At 39.6% G+C, this 15,331-nt stretch overlaps 2 protein-coding genes and 1 long non-coding RNA gene across 4 annotated transcripts in view; all 3 read right to left on the reverse strand.

Annotated features, from left to right (window-relative positions):
• Window positions 1-3,159: 3,159 nt before the first annotated feature.
• Window positions 3,160-3,944, reverse strand: LOC307008490. The gene is made up of 3 exons (XR_013799834.1): window positions 3,880-3,944; window positions 3,486-3,591; window positions 3,160-3,398 (listed from the first exon to the last, which is right to left on the reverse strand). It is a non-coding gene; the product is annotated as an uncharacterized lncRNA (long non-coding RNA).
• Window positions 3,945-8,828: 4,884 nt separating this feature from the next.
• LOC307007740 (zinc finger protein 862-like) lies at window positions 8,829-12,095 on the reverse strand. 2 transcript variants are annotated; one of them, XM_079630039.1, is made up of 4 exons: window positions 10,286-12,095; window positions 9,980-10,209; window positions 9,622-9,857; window positions 8,829-9,509 (listed from the first exon to the last, which is right to left on the reverse strand). In XM_079630039.1, exons 1-4 carry the CDS (start codon window positions 11,039-11,041, stop codon window positions 8,992-8,994), a joined length of 1,740 nt encoding a protein of 579 aa, XP_079486165.1. In that variant the 5' UTR covers window positions 11,042-12,095; the 3' UTR covers window positions 8,829-8,991. The 2 variants fall into 2 exon arrangements, with proteins under 2 accessions (XP_079486165.1, XP_079486164.1); XM_079630038.1 differs by having other exon boundaries at window positions 9,604-9,857.
• Window positions 12,096-14,930: 2,835 nt separating this feature from the next.
• LOC307008380 (E3 SUMO-protein ligase ZBED1-like) overlaps window positions 14,931-15,331 on the reverse strand; it is a 1,155-nt gene continuing 754 nt past the window's right edge. Inside the window, exon 2 of the mRNA XM_079631132.1 lies at window positions 14,931-15,331. This exon is cut by the window's right edge and continues 207 nt beyond it. Coding sequence (XP_079487258.1) covers window positions 15,233-15,331 — 99 coding nt within the window. The 3' untranslated portion in view covers window positions 14,931-15,232.

Here is a 15,331-nt window from a genome sequence, read left to right on the forward strand (position 1 = left end):
CCGTGACGTCACGACGCGCTCTGGTTGGCAGAAGAAAAGTAATGACCGCTTAAAGCGCAGCGCAAACACAGAAGAAAAATGGTTGTATCGTGCTTTGTGATCGGCTGTGTTAATAGGTTCGATAAGAGTAATAACCCCAAGAGCTTCTACCGCGTACCTAAACAGCCTGAATCAAGAAAGAAAGCTTTGTATTTCTGCAATTAGGCGTCTATACCCAGCGGAAAACAATGGGAGCCAGCGGACCACGATCGCGTCTGCTACCTACATTTTGCGTTAAAAATTAAAACTAATTTTGTAAATAAATGTTACTAGTAGGTTCTATCGCATTGACGGGTTAATTAATGAATGAATAACTGTACAAAATACCGCGGAAGACGTGTCAAAGTGTTTGTTTACATAACTTTTTGTGCATGCTGTGACTGAGCAATGGAAGTATAATAACACTGACATACCCTTATAAATTAAGGGCAAATTATTGTATTTTCATTCATACATTTTACTTATATGTTAACCAATGTTATATATCAGAGGTTATTTTGATTCAAAATATAGCCCATGGATAAATTACACCTGTATTTTTACTCTAGTTGTAACATATTTACCAGTTATCCTTAGTTACAACAAGTAATATTCGTAATTATTACTTAATTTATAGGCATATAAAGATTTGTACGCCTTCATCGACTCTCTGGTAAACATAGATGGCGTGTCGATGAGATACAGATAGATGTCGCCGAATGTCAAATCTGGCCATGTGTCCGGGCTTTTGCTCCAATTCTCACTCAGGTGATATTGATCAGGCAGAGAACATGAACCCTGGTTATATAAAAGCTTAACCTTATATCTCTTTTTTGGTTCTTCGGACAAATAATTAGCATATGCTGACAAAACACAGGTAGACTGCTGCGAGTCTGCGACATGTTTTGGTTCTTTCTGCCAACCAGTTCGCGACCACGTCCATATCGTGACGTCACATTTGACTCCGGCGAACATCCCTATAAGATGTGACTTTTTTGCCTTGGTGAGTTGTTTTTTTATATTGACTTGACATTTCACAATAAAACTGTAGCATACTTAGCGAGAAATCAGTAATGTGACATTAGCGTTCATATAGGCAGCTTATGCATAGTGTGTGAGCTAGTGCTAATTTGCACGTTGGGCTAAAGCTAACCGCATGTGAAGATGCAAATGAGTCAATGACGAGCGATGTCGTGTATAGATAGGTTTACGATGACGTCACATTTCTCGCGCATCTCATTACGGCGCCATCTTGTGTGTCAAGTGGGTCAAGCGTTTGTGTTACGGAGCATGGTAATATCCTGAAGCAATGGGTCACAACTGTGTTGTGTGGAGCTGTACGAATTGCGCTGATCCCGACACGACGAAGAGACAATATTTCGATATTACAAAAGTGATTTATCACCAAAGAACAGAGATGGAAAGGCTTTTCGTACAAGAGATGTAACGTTTGGCTGGCGAGAATAAACAGAGAGGGCTTTGATCCTGACCCAAACACTAAAGTCTGCTTTTTATTTCAGGTAAATTGATAAACAGCTGAGTTCCTTTAATCGCTCCGTGCCTCTGCTCTCCATCTCTCTCTTCTACACTAAATTAGTTCGGAGCGTTGTGGTGGTGTAGTTTTTTTACCCAGATGGTGTTGTCTTGACACTGAGTCAATGTACCGTATAAGGGCTGTGCAGATATCAGCCGCCTGGCTACAGCGATGTGGACCGTCAATGCAGGGCTCCAGACTAACTTTTCCACGAGGGAGAGAGGGCAAGACAGCGCTTAGTTTGGAGACGGTTAAGTCTTGTTTACACTTTCGCCTGGCTACGAAGAGAGAGGGAGTGCGCGCGCGCGACCGGCTCTCTCTCTTTCTGCTCGTTCTCTCAGTTAAACATGCGCCCTGTCACAAGCGCAGCAGTTCATCTACATTACTCACCGATCAAATAAGACTTTGGCGGGACAAACATTCACTTTGGCGGGCGCTAAAACAAGTAAAATGCAGGAGAATTCATGCGTGAATTTAACCGAGTAACGTTAGTAAGTTACATGACCATGCACTCGCACAAATACGACCACATACAATTTTAACTCGCAGATTCTCCAAAAATGGTCGCAGTCGAATGTGTCCCTGTAAATAATCTTAACCTTGTCGCCAGGTTTGGAGGAATTTGTAATTTGTTATCTCAACACAAGAGTCAAAAATACTTAAAAGGTGGTTAACATGCATGACAGCTTTGACACACAACATGGCGGCGCGCCGCAGAGGATCATGGGTAATTCGAGAAACGGAAACCCATCTATAATGTGCGTTCAAGTCATCTCGTATAGATCGTATTTACGAGTTGAACGCCACCACAATGTCGTAAACACCAGGAGTGTGGGGAGGCTGCAGACCTGGAGCCGGTGAAGCAGTCGATTCGGTTCCCTTCCGGAATTCCTGTTCCCCTTTACGCAATTCCTGTTCCCCTTTACGCAATCATACTACAAGTCGTGCGTAGTTGCCGAGTTATCATACGTACCACCAGAACTCAATATGCACAAGCACAACTAGATGTACGGGAAGCAAAACGGTTAAAAAAGTAACATTTTTTCCGAAACTTTTTTTTTATATATATATTTTTAGAAGCGAGTTTTTTGCATCTGTAAATGCAATCCAGCTTATTTCTTTTCACATTTAAAACGTATTACTGATTTTAATGTAATGTTTGGCTTTGGTTAGTACAGATAAGCCTCTAGTGCAGGACTATTTGAACCACAATCACTTCACAGGTGCTTTTAATGTCACATTTTATAAAATAAATAATGCTTGTTTTGAAAGACTGATTTTCGAGTAGGTTTAACCAAAGTGAAAGTTAAGGGGAAAATAAACAAACTCCAAAAACAATGGCTTCATAATCAAGTTATTTATTGCAAGAAGCACATTTGTATTCATCCTCCGTGGATGGATTGCCCACACACATCACGTGGAGCCATCGCCCACAGTCATCACAGGCAATCTATATATATAAAAATAAGAAATAAGAATAACAATTTAAAAACAACAATCCATTCATTATTACTTTGTGTATGATACACCAACCAAAAATGGTCAGCCATAGTTACCCAAAGAACATCTGTAGACTCATGAACTGTTTCTGTCTCTCCTTCAGAGTCATCAAACATTTCTGCCTCTCCACAAAAGTGGCACAGGTCACTTAGGTCATCTATGAGGTACAGTACAACACTAATGAAAGTGATGCACGTCAAAAAGCATGTCAATAACATTCATGAGTTTATAAAGAAATACCAGATTGGCGGAGCAGAATTAAAGCAATCTCCATTCGGAATCTGGTTATTTCTTGTGGCTCATTGGAGAAGTCAATTCTAGTATTTTGCAGAATATGTTCTGCAAACTGAGGAAGTAACAAGAAAAATTTACTAAAGTATCATCCCATTTTAATTAACATTTAATATTTGCTACAATGCTATAAATCACACACCTTCAAAGCGAACACACCACATGATATTGCATCCCTCTGAAGGGGGTGAGGCAAGCTTTCACACACCCAGTTTGATACTGAAACACCCTTTGCCATCATCAGGGCTCTACAAACAAGATAGTATGTTCTCTTTCAAGCATAAAGTAGCTACATATTGTACAATAACACTACATATGATTGTGGTGCATGAAAAATACCTGGTTGTCTCCAAACACCTTTTCTTTTTTATGTTTGACTCTCCAATTGAGTCAAGCATAATGGTTTTTTGTTGGGATGGGTATATAGCCTAAGTAACATGCAAAAATATCCAGACAACACGATAGTGGTATAATATTGTAAATCAGGGGGATAAGGGAAAATTTAAGGGAAACTGTTCTATACCACAAATACTTACAACTAGGAACCAGTGGTGCCGCTCAATTACAATGCCCAGTATGACCTCATAGTTTGCTGGGTCCAACTAGGAAAAAAATAACAACAAAAAACACCTCATTATGATCTATACCTTGCTAACCAACGCCTTGAGTATGTACCAACACCACAAACGAATGTACACAAAGCCTTGAACAAAATGGGCATTAGCACAAGTAATACAATGCAAAATAGATAAAATTAGCAGGACACCTTGAGCCTTTCATATTTCCCCTTCCACATGTCTGTCATGGCAAATGTGTCCATAATGCTTTGCCCGGTGATGTCAAATTGTGCTCCCTTACTTTCAGGGACAGATACGCATTTATAATCTTGACACACATTGCAAAATTAAACATTAATACAAAATATTAACATAGCAGATGAAAGTCTTGTCTGTCAAAATCAATGAAATGTGTACCTCACTCTTCAACTCCCTTCCAGGGCCGATCCGTAGGTCCTTATAAAATAATTTATAGGGTCCCACTCTGGACAGCAGGACATAACTGTCGTTTCCAGCCCAGGCACTCTTGATACCTACAGAGGATAGCCAAAAACAGCATGGCACCTACCACCTCACACAAATATATTAGAAATTAGAATAATAATGATCAATTATAAGATCTGACTTAACATCAACACTTACAGCCATGCACGGTGTCTGTGGTGTCAGCTGGTACCTCTGTCGTCATTGTAGTGGTGTGGGACACAGGAGAGGAAAGTGGGATTTTCATAGAAAAGTTCAATGGAGACTGGGGAGAGGATATAGAATATTTTGATCCAAATGATAAGTCAATTGGTGAGGATGGAGGTGATGGTGGGGGCTGGTTTTCATGTTATTTGGTGATGGTGAGGTCTACAGGTGTGAGTGGAGGGGGTGACGTTTCTTTACGTGTTCTTTTATGTTGTGGTTCTTGGGTAAATCTATGGGGTATCCGGGGTGTGTCTTCTTTAAATGGTTTGAGATGGTCAGTGTTGATTTTGGGGAATATCTTGCCATTTTCATCCCTTAAATCAGCGCTTTTTTCTTGCAAATGGATAATTTCATAAGGTCCCAACCAGCTGCGCTCAAGCTTGCCCCCTTTCCTCTGCTGGGTCCTTATATTTTTTCGTAGGACCTTCTGCCCTACAAAAAATGGTACCTGATTTGCCACCTTCTGTCTCCTGTCCTGTTTTTTTCGTACATTTTTTTTTTACAATGTTGTCCATTTTCTCCTTCAGAGAAATGGCATTTGATACGGTGTCCTCTGCTATGACAGATTCCACTGTGCTGTTGAGCTTTTCAGAAACATTGAAGATTTAAAATATTTCACTAACTTGTAATTGATAGATATTTATATGGAACAATGTAAATGATCACATACCTCATACGTCTCAGGCACCTCACAAGGATATCGTGCCTCCATGCCGAACATTAAGAAATTGGAGAGTACCTAGTTGTCAGCTGTGTCTTGGTTCTAAGACCAAACATTACTGCATCTAGGTACTCGTCCCATTTTTCTGGTCTTGCATCCACTAATTTGCACAAGGCTCTAGAGTCATAAGGAGAAAGGAGTTGAAAGTTATGAGTAACCAATTTTCAAAGACACCAATATTTCCATGAATATTGCATTCCCACAAAGCAACCAGTTAATGAAGGTTCACCTTTGAATGGTTCCATTTAGTTTTTCCACGAGCCCGTTTGTTTGTGGATGGTATGGGGCACAGAGGCTTCTCTCGACATTTAGGAAGGCACAGAGCTCTTCGTTGAAATGTGTGAAACCATTAAATTCTTGTGCAGATTGAATTTAGTTCATTCAACAAACCTGGTTTAAAAAACTCAGTGCCTTGGTCAGTGAGTATTCTCTTTGGTGCCCCAAACCTGTAGAAAAAATTAATAATGCAGCGCGAGACAACTGCTGCAGATTTATTGGGAATTGCATATGCCTCGGACCATTTAGTATAATAGTCAACGAGGACACAAATGTACTCATTTCCCTGGTTGGTTTTGGTGACTTTCCCCACTAAATCCATGCCCAGCAGTTCCAGAGGCTTATCCACCTTAATTAAAATAGCACAATAAATAAATTTAAATTCTGTGAACTCATGAAATACCAGTACACATATTGGGATGTACTTGGGCTCCTGCTTGATGGACAGTCTGCTAAATTGGCACTGGGCACACTGCAAAACCTGATGTTCAGAAATAAGCACATGAGAAATGCATTCCAAAACATAATCCATTTGTATGTTTCACAGCAAAGTTAAAAGGGAATCATTTAGTATTTACCCATTTATCTATATCCACCCCCATTCCAGGCCAGTTGAACCTCGCTGAAATGGCAAGCTTTGTTTTTCCCGTTCCACAGTGTGCTCCGTGGGGGCTGGCATGAAATTCTGTGAATATTTGGTTGGCCTCTTTTTGTCCAACAACCACTTTTTTTCTCAAACCCATACCACTATTTGAGGAGATGTATTAAAGTTGGCCATCTATTGAAATAGCTTTATTGTTAGTAAAACCTAAACGATAACCTGCAAGGAGGTTCTGAAGGCCCAATGAAAGAAATAGGCCAATTTAAATAGAAATTGCAGGATAGGTTATTTTTGATGTTCTAGTTGCTGGCAAGTCAATTATAAGAAGGCTATTCCATGGACGTGTATGGGCTTTTTGTTTGTATAAAGTATCGGTGTATCACTATACCTCACTCCTGTCTGTGGACTTATCTAGAGTTATCTCCACTGTCTAGAATAATTATAATTTAGAATTGATTACTTACCATCAATTTGGAAATTGGAGGAGCGTCTGCGAATTACATATTTATGGTCTTTTTTTTTATGCCAAATGGGTATGCGCCTTGAGTTGTGTAGTTTATGATTTCCTCATACACTTTTGGATCCATTGTTGGAATGTGCCAGCAAGAATATAAATTCTGATGACAATGCTGTGTGGTCATCTCCCCAATTTATAACACCATTTATTAACTTGATTAATTGATTGATTTAATTAGTGCACTCTGAAATTGTATGTTCATTAATTACAATTAGAATATGTTGCACCCATTTATCTTGCATGTGAAACATTTTAAAGAAGGTAATAATAGCAATATATGGTTTTATTCATATATATATATTATTTTTTTCATACAGGGAACATAAAAGGTGTCTCCTGAAAATGTGTTTCCCTTGTGACAATAATATGAGGAACTTTCTCTTGTGTATTATGGTGACATTGAACATATTGTTAATACATTTTGTATACTGTTTTCAAAGTTGTATATCATAAACTTGTCATCGCTGACATTTTGCAATCTTTATAAATAATAATGAGACAATAATATGAGGCATTTTGGACGTCAACACGGACAGATAAGGAAATTTGTATGGGTAAAATTCGATATATTCAGACATAATACAAAAACTATGAACAAGTGCAAGATTAAATCAATTCACAGAAATATTACTGGAGTGTGAGAACCATTTTATTATGCTGTAGTGTAGCAAAACATTTAAATGTTGCGCCAATGCTTTTGGCCTTTTTCGCTTTCCGTACTTCCAGCTGTCCTTTGATGCATCTGCTACGCATGCGTTGTCAGGGGGAACAGGGATTCCGAAAGGGAACAGAATCGACTGCTTCACCGGCCGTCGTAAACACGACTTCCCACATCGTGCGCACGAACTGCCCAGGAGGACTTGAACGCACCATAAGCGTCAAGATATTAGCCTAAGTCAGTATGTTGTTTGAAATGTATACATGATATTTGCTGAATGCTGATGAACATGTTTGAATGGAAGATTAATTATTGTTTTGCCTTGTGTTTTTGCAAGGCTGGGTTTTTGTTTCTTCCTTTCTTCTTGTGTGTTTCTTCTGAGAAATTGTGATCACCATCTTGGACACGTGAGACGCAAATGAGCGTATGTAAAAGGCGAGCCACCCACGGAGACAATTTGATTGTTGCACTTTGATCTTGAATTCATCGAAATGGTATGAGAAATCTTTTCCTTTTTTTTTTTGGACAAATAGGACTGAAACTTTGTTTCGAGCTTTGAACGGAGAGACATTGATTCTGAACGGATCCATTCTAAAGAGTAAACAAATCTTTTGATCTGAGTCATTTGATTCTGGACTGACATCAACTGAATCAATTCAGTAAATCTTGAATATTTGATTCATTTTGCTGAAAAGATTGCTACATTTTCAAGGGAAAGAGTGATTTGAGATATTGAATCTGTGATATATTGTTTTGAGAACATTGTTTATTTTTTTCCTTCATTTTTACTGGGTTACACACCTGTTGAGTTTTCAAGAAGTTTTATTTTATTATTTCATTTTTGTACAAAGTATATGACAATTGTTTTCAATTGAACTGATTTGTCTGAGTTGATGAGTCCAACTTCCTGGTAGGGCTGGGCGATATGGCCCAGAACAAAATAATTTTTTTACCCATAGATGGGTTTGGAAGTTTTTTTGTATTTCCTGATTCGGGAACAGACACAGTCTCTATATGATGATATCTAGATGAAAGAGTCTCTATGTGATGGGATTTATCTGACCTCTGTGACGTGAGGCCGCTAGCAGACGGTCGGTTAAGCCAGTCTGTCTGCTTCCTGACCTGAGCCCCAGATTGTCATGTTTGAGCTCTAAGACTATGTGCCAAATTACCAGAGAGAAGAGCAGCACCATCCCAAGAGGGATGAATACTAGGGGTGGGAATCTTTTACCATCTCACGTTTCAATTCGATTCCGATTCTTGAGGCCACAATTCGATTCAAAACGATTTGATTTTATCCATAATGATTTCTAATCGGGTTTCTGATCATGATCTACTCTCATCTGCTTTGCTATACAGAATGACAAACGGAGACATTAAAGTGTCTTTTTCAGGGTGGGAAATTAACTTTTTTAGCCACAGTGGCTGGTGGATGCCCAATTTTACCAGCCACTTATATTTTTTACCAGCCACTTTTTCCGGAATTCAAATTGCAAGAAAGAAATTGCTTCAATACGTTTTTATTTATTTATTATTAATACATTTAATTAATTTAGGCAAATACAAAGGCCTACATTTTTCATGAACAAAACAAATAATTTTGACTCATCTCTCAGTAACATGTCACTTTAGTCTTCTTCAGAGTCATCATCATCATCTTCCTCCTCAGAGGTCTCCTCGTCTTCAAGTTGAGTCTTTCTCTTCTTGGCTCCTCTTTCCATGAAATCTGGCCTCCTCGCTCTGACACTGGCCTGATGCCACAGCTGTATGGCTGAGTCAGGATCAAAGTCTTCAATGTCAGGGCCGGACAGCTGCACTGTGAGCAGGTCAGATAGTGTGTCCGACCTCAGACCTGACCTCCAGTCACTCTTCACTTGTTTCATCAAATTGAAACCCCGTTCACAGTCTGCTGTGGAGGCTGGAATACACAGTAACACATCGACAAGCTGAAGGAAATCATGGCACTGGCCTCCCAGTCTCCGATTTATCTCTGGCCAGGTCAGCTGGTTCATGTTCGGATGCTGCTGGTACAAACTGCTCTTGAGGAATGTCCAATGGTCTGGAATCAGATCCAAATTGGCCCCAGAGGAGGCCAATAGTGGACCAAAGTGCTTTATAAGACACTCCACATCTGCATCTCCAAAATCTGCAGACACACACAAGGAAAACTTAAGGTTGCACAAACAGTAAAAGGTTTCAACTTCAAGATGTAAAATACATATCATGTTAAATGTGATAACATTGTGCTTGATAATAACCTTCACATGTGTCTGCATCAGGCCAGCTTGTGATATCCACCAGTTTGGAAGCATGTAGTACTCCAGAGCTGAAGTCACAAAATCGTGTCGCCATACTGCTGCAAAATGTGTCTATCAGCTTGTCCTTTGTGGAGTTTACACGAGCCAGGGAGAGGTCATCTCTGGGTGCTGCCAAGGTTACACCCTCAAAAGTGTCCGCTGGATTTTCTAGGCATGCCCTAAGCCTGGGTCCAGGTCTTATAATTGAATACACAACAAAACAATGTTATATTAATTATATTTAAAAATATTCTGCCCCACACACACACACACACACACACACACACACACACACACACACACACATACACACCCCTACCTGTTCTTGTGTTTAGTTAAGACAGCCTGTGTGGCTATAAGGCTGGTCTGAACCTCTGCCACTGTTAGAGTTGGCCGTTGCATGGATGCAGACAGGTTGCTGAGGTGGGTCAGGCAGTCGTGCCTAAAGCAGCTGAACATCACAACACATGGATCCTTTGCTGTTTGGTAAAAATTGCGTGCCTTGCTCCTCTGCACAGGATTCACCCCCTCCGAATCTGGTGACTGGATCTTACACACACAATTGTACATTTGTCAACTAATTTACACTAAAATGATCACCTTGCCTTAGCCTATACTACTGTACCTGCTCAAAATGCTGGATTAGGCCCCTATAGCCTCTGAGGAAGTGGTCCAGTGCCCTGAAGAGATGAGCAAGCCACCTGGTACCTCCAATTCTAGTTGGAATGAGTGGCTTTATTCCTAACACCTTGAAGCTGTTTTTCAAGTTTGCTCTGTTGAGTGGACTCTTGTGATAGAACACATAGAGGGAAGACAAGAGTTCATCCAACTTTATGCACTGGGGGCAACTCTTCACTGCATCCTTAAATGTCAGCTCCAGCCTATGGGCTATGCAATGGACACCCACAATATAGGACTTGTCGCCACATAGTCTGGTGACCACTCCACTTCTGGACCCTGTCATCACTGCTGCTCCATCTGTTGCACAAGCAACCAGTTTCTCCTGCCAACTCTCATCATCCTCACACACCTCTCTCATCATCCGTATGATGACTGCTGTGATGTTCTCTGCATTTGGCTTTTCAACCGCCTGGATTCCAACAAACTGCACCTCGACTTTCCCTGCTTGGCTCATTCTGGTGTACAGAAGCTCTTCCTCCAACACTGCACTGTCAGTTGATCCATCTGACATAATTGCCAGATACTTTGAATGATCAATCTTATTTTTAAGCTGCCTCCTCGACACCTCAGCAATGTAGTGCATAAAAACCCTGGCCTGCTTCTTGTTCTGATAAGTTTTCCCTATCACCAGTCCTTTCTGCTCATCCACTCTGAAAGGAGTTAGAATGAGAACTGTGACTTTGATAACATTGACCTCCATTACAAATATGTAGGGCTGGGCGGTATATCGAGTTTGTATGATATATTGATATATATTTTTTAATTATATGGAATGAGGCAATAACGTTTATATTGATACACTAGTTTGATACGAGCACATCTGAAAAATACTGTTGCTGATTGACTGATACTTGCACTGTTTAATGTTTCTGAGATGTGGTGCTTTCCTCATTGCTTAACTTATATTTCACAGGAATATTTAGATGGAGGAGCACAATAGAATACCGTATACCCGAAAATAAGACGACCCCCCATTTCCAGACTTATTTTTGTGGAAAAAATCTGGTTTTCAACAGAAAATAATTTTATTTGAAAATTGCACTGATAATTCATTCTCTCTCTTACTTACTCTTAAAGGCGCGCGCACCTTTCTCTCTCTCTCTCGCGCGCACCTCTCGCGCCCACCTCTCTCTCTCTCGCTCGCTCGCTCTGCGTCTCTTGCGCGCACTTCTCATGCAAGTATTGCCGAAATCACAGATATTGTTTTTATCTTATGTGTATTTGATTTCATCAGACGACGGATCGATTATCATGATTTTTGTCCAGATTAACATCTTGGAAGGGAAAGCTGGTTTTGTCTTAATGGGTCGCGTTTCAGTCACTGTTTCATATCAATTCGTTCTTTCTCCCTTTCCCCCATTTTGTCTATATCGCGAATATAAGACGACCCCCCATTTTTCAGCCTATTTTTAGGACAAAAACCTCGTCTTATATTCGGGTAACGTTATATACGGTAGTAGCACAATAATTCTGACTAAAATATACAGTACATATTGTTAAAATATTTGTTGTTGGAGACAATACATGTTCCATATGTTGAATTTTAAACCTACAAGTAGGCTATATTTTTATGAAAGTGATCATTATAATGGGGTAATCAAATGCAGGCTAATATAATTAGTTTGTAACATTACAATCTAAAAACAAAAATAATGCTTTTGTTTTTACATTAACAAAATTCTAAACTAAAAATGAAAATAAAAACAAAAGCACAATGTTAGAATGTAAAAAGTACAGAGATATATTGCCATTTAACCAATAAATACCGAGAAATTATTTTTGGCCATATCGCCCAACCCTACTACAAATATGTAATTCGTTTTATCCATTTAACAATGGTAGTTATGCTGCAATCATAAGGGCCTTTCAGACAGGCGCTCTGTGGGTGCTCACGGGCGCCCGCCTTTAAAAAAAAAAATCGGCTGCTAAAACTAGCCATCACAAAACACAACTTCAAGTTAGTTCGTTAATAATAGTTAATTTACTTACTTGCACATCCAAACGTAGTCCCGAAAGGGTCTGCCCTTTTTTCCGATTGCATGGACGTTTCTGAACGGAGTTCTCATTCGGTCCAACTGCGCCGATTGCATAGAGCAGATAGCCTTCATTGCCACACTCTGCTCCTGGGGTCCCGTCTTAGCCAGCTGTATGGCAGTGCACTTAATATGCGACTTGGAAGACTTGTGGTCTTTTATTGCCTCTAATTTAAGATTAGACGTTCCTCTTACGAACGAATTATGTACATTTTCTGCTGACGCGTAGGTTCGACAATAAGTGCAGTGCCATAGACTGGTCGTCGGGAAGTTAGGATAACCATTCCCTCGGTTTCCCTTGGTCATCAATGCGCCACTTGTTAGAAAAGTACCTTTTCTTTTTGTTTACTTCGCCCTCAGTTTGTAGTTGTTTATTTACTGCTGACTCCGCTGCGGGTCTGCTAACACCAGGGATATGTCGCCACATTTTTTAAAAAAGAATTTCCCTTTCTTCTGGACCAGCTCAGCTATATATATATATATATATATATATACACTTTTTTTTCTTTTTTTTTCTCAGCTTAGCTATGTGTATAAGTTATACAGTATAACGGTCTCTTCAGCGCCGTGACACACAGCGCTGAAAACCAATCAAAAGAATTACTCGACAAAAGTGTATTATTGTTACTTAGCAACCGCATTCTTTGACAAAGGCTGTGCAATCAGTACAATGAAATCACTCGCAACATGTGTTTATTGGTTACTACTTAATACATTCATTGTAAAAGACGCGTTTACGCGCGTCTTGTGGTCCTGTCCTGGTCCCTCGTTGGATGCGAATTTTTGCGAACTGTATTCGCTTTTGGTGCGAACGCAGCATTATTATAATCCACCTGCCACTGTGGCTGGTATACACGGCAAAGTGACCCGCCACTTTGAAAAAGTACCCGCCTTTGGCGGGTGCTAATTTCCCACCCTGGTCTTTTTCACATTTATTGAGTTCAATTCTCAGGGAAGTGCCTTTTATCAAAAACATTGTCTGGTTCTCAATTGGTACTCATTAGTAGCTAGTAAGGGTGGCACGGTTCACAAAACCCACGGTTCGGTTCGTATCACGGTTTTAGGGTCACGGTTTTCGGTTCTGTACGGTTCTTTTTCTTTTTTCTTTTAATCTTTAACACTCCAGATATTTCCTTCAGCATATGATATATAGCTTATTCGCTTAATTATCCACAATTTAGAATACAGTATAATTGTTTTATTATCATTATGTAATCATGCACTATGAATTTGACTTGACTTTAGTTTTTAAGCACATTATTGGGACCATCTCTAAGTAAAAGCTAGGTGAGATTTTGATACAGCAAAAGAGAAGACATTGATGATTACATTCTTTTTGTTTATTTGGCACAACAAAAGGAGAATGTGTATTGTTATCTCTACAGGAACTTGAGTCTTTTTAGCACACAAAGATTAACTTGCATTTATCAATTATCAAACTGCCAACTTCAGTGTAGCTCTTACAAAAAATAAATATTTTAAAAGAAAAAGAGGAACTCTCAAAGCTCTGTCTTTTAAACAAGTCAAAATACTTTAAACATAAATATATAATGTAATGCAATAACAATATAATGAGACTAGAACTAGCAAAGGCCATAATCATAAAGTCAAGCATAATTTTAACCAGCTTAACACAAAAACAGTATAAACAATGCTTCTATTCCCTGAGAGTGGGGATACATTTATTTCACTTGAAATTAAAGTGCAGTATTTGGAAACTAGAGATTAAAGTGCCACTGTATGTATTTATAAACATCCCCAATGCTTTAGTTATGGCTATTGCCCTGTCCGACTTCTCACTGAGAGGTTGCCTAAATGCTGCGGACAGTAGTTGTTTCCTAACCGGCTCTCTCCTGTTTATGCTTACCGACACATTGGCGTGATGTCTTCTTAAATTAACTGTCATATTAGAAGTGTTTCCATTAGCATATTGAATGCATTTTGCGCAATGCTTGCACACAGTCGCAGTTCTATCCACTGTTTTATTTCCGTTGTCATCGTAAGTAGGTAATAGGAAATCCAAAATGTTCCCACACACCGGACTTGAATGACGCGGGCGCATCAGCCAACTCCGGGCAGCCTCATTATCTCCTCCACTTGCCATTTCTGCAGCACACTTTTACTGTCTTTGTATGTTCGCGCGAAACTGTCTGAGGCGAAACTGTCTGAGCACGAGACTACATTGCGCATGCGTGACCGAGACAAGCGAACCGAACGGTTCGGGTGTTTTTTCATGTACCGTGCCACCCCTAGTAGCTAGCTATAAAATAAGTAAACAAAAATAAAGTGCTTCTTCATAATACAAAATGGTTGAAAATAGATGCATTTCCCAGGAAAGTTGCAGTTTACCACAAATATCATGTAGAACACAACCAGTGAAGACAAAAAAACATCTATATTTCTCAGTCAGACTCATTAACTTAAAGAATAACAAGTTATGAAAATAAAGTGCTTCTTTCAAAATGAAAATTAGTACCCCTAAGCTACCTGTCTCTGAAATGTTCATGACAGTGTCTTTTGCAACAATAGAACTGTAAACTGCAACTGATTATATGATTTTCAACAAATCATGAAAAAAACTGGACATGAACTCAAGTGTCCAAGGTTACTGTCCATTTGCAGATGCAACATTCAGGTTCTTTTGCAGGAAAATAAGCTGATCAACATGTGCAGGAGTGAGACTGCTTCGCTGTGCTGTCACTATATCTCCAGCAGTGGAGAAAACTCTCTCAGCTGCAACGCTAGTGCCAGGGATACACAAGTATCGCTTATTATGATTAGCATAATTTGGATGTTTTATTATTATTTTAATTTAATACTGTGAAGCTGCTTTGATACAATCTGTATTGTGAAAAGCGCTATACAAATATTCTTGACTTGACTTGACTTGACTTAGCCAGTCCAGCTAAGAGAGGAAAAGCTGTCTGATGGGTCCTCCACCAGCTGAGCGGGTTCTC

The sequence above is a fragment of the Phoxinus phoxinus genome, assembly GCF_949152265.1.
Source record: "Phoxinus phoxinus genome assembly, chromosome: 12".
NCBI classification, from domain to species: Eukaryota; Metazoa; Chordata; class Actinopteri; order Cypriniformes; family Leuciscidae; genus Phoxinus; species Phoxinus phoxinus.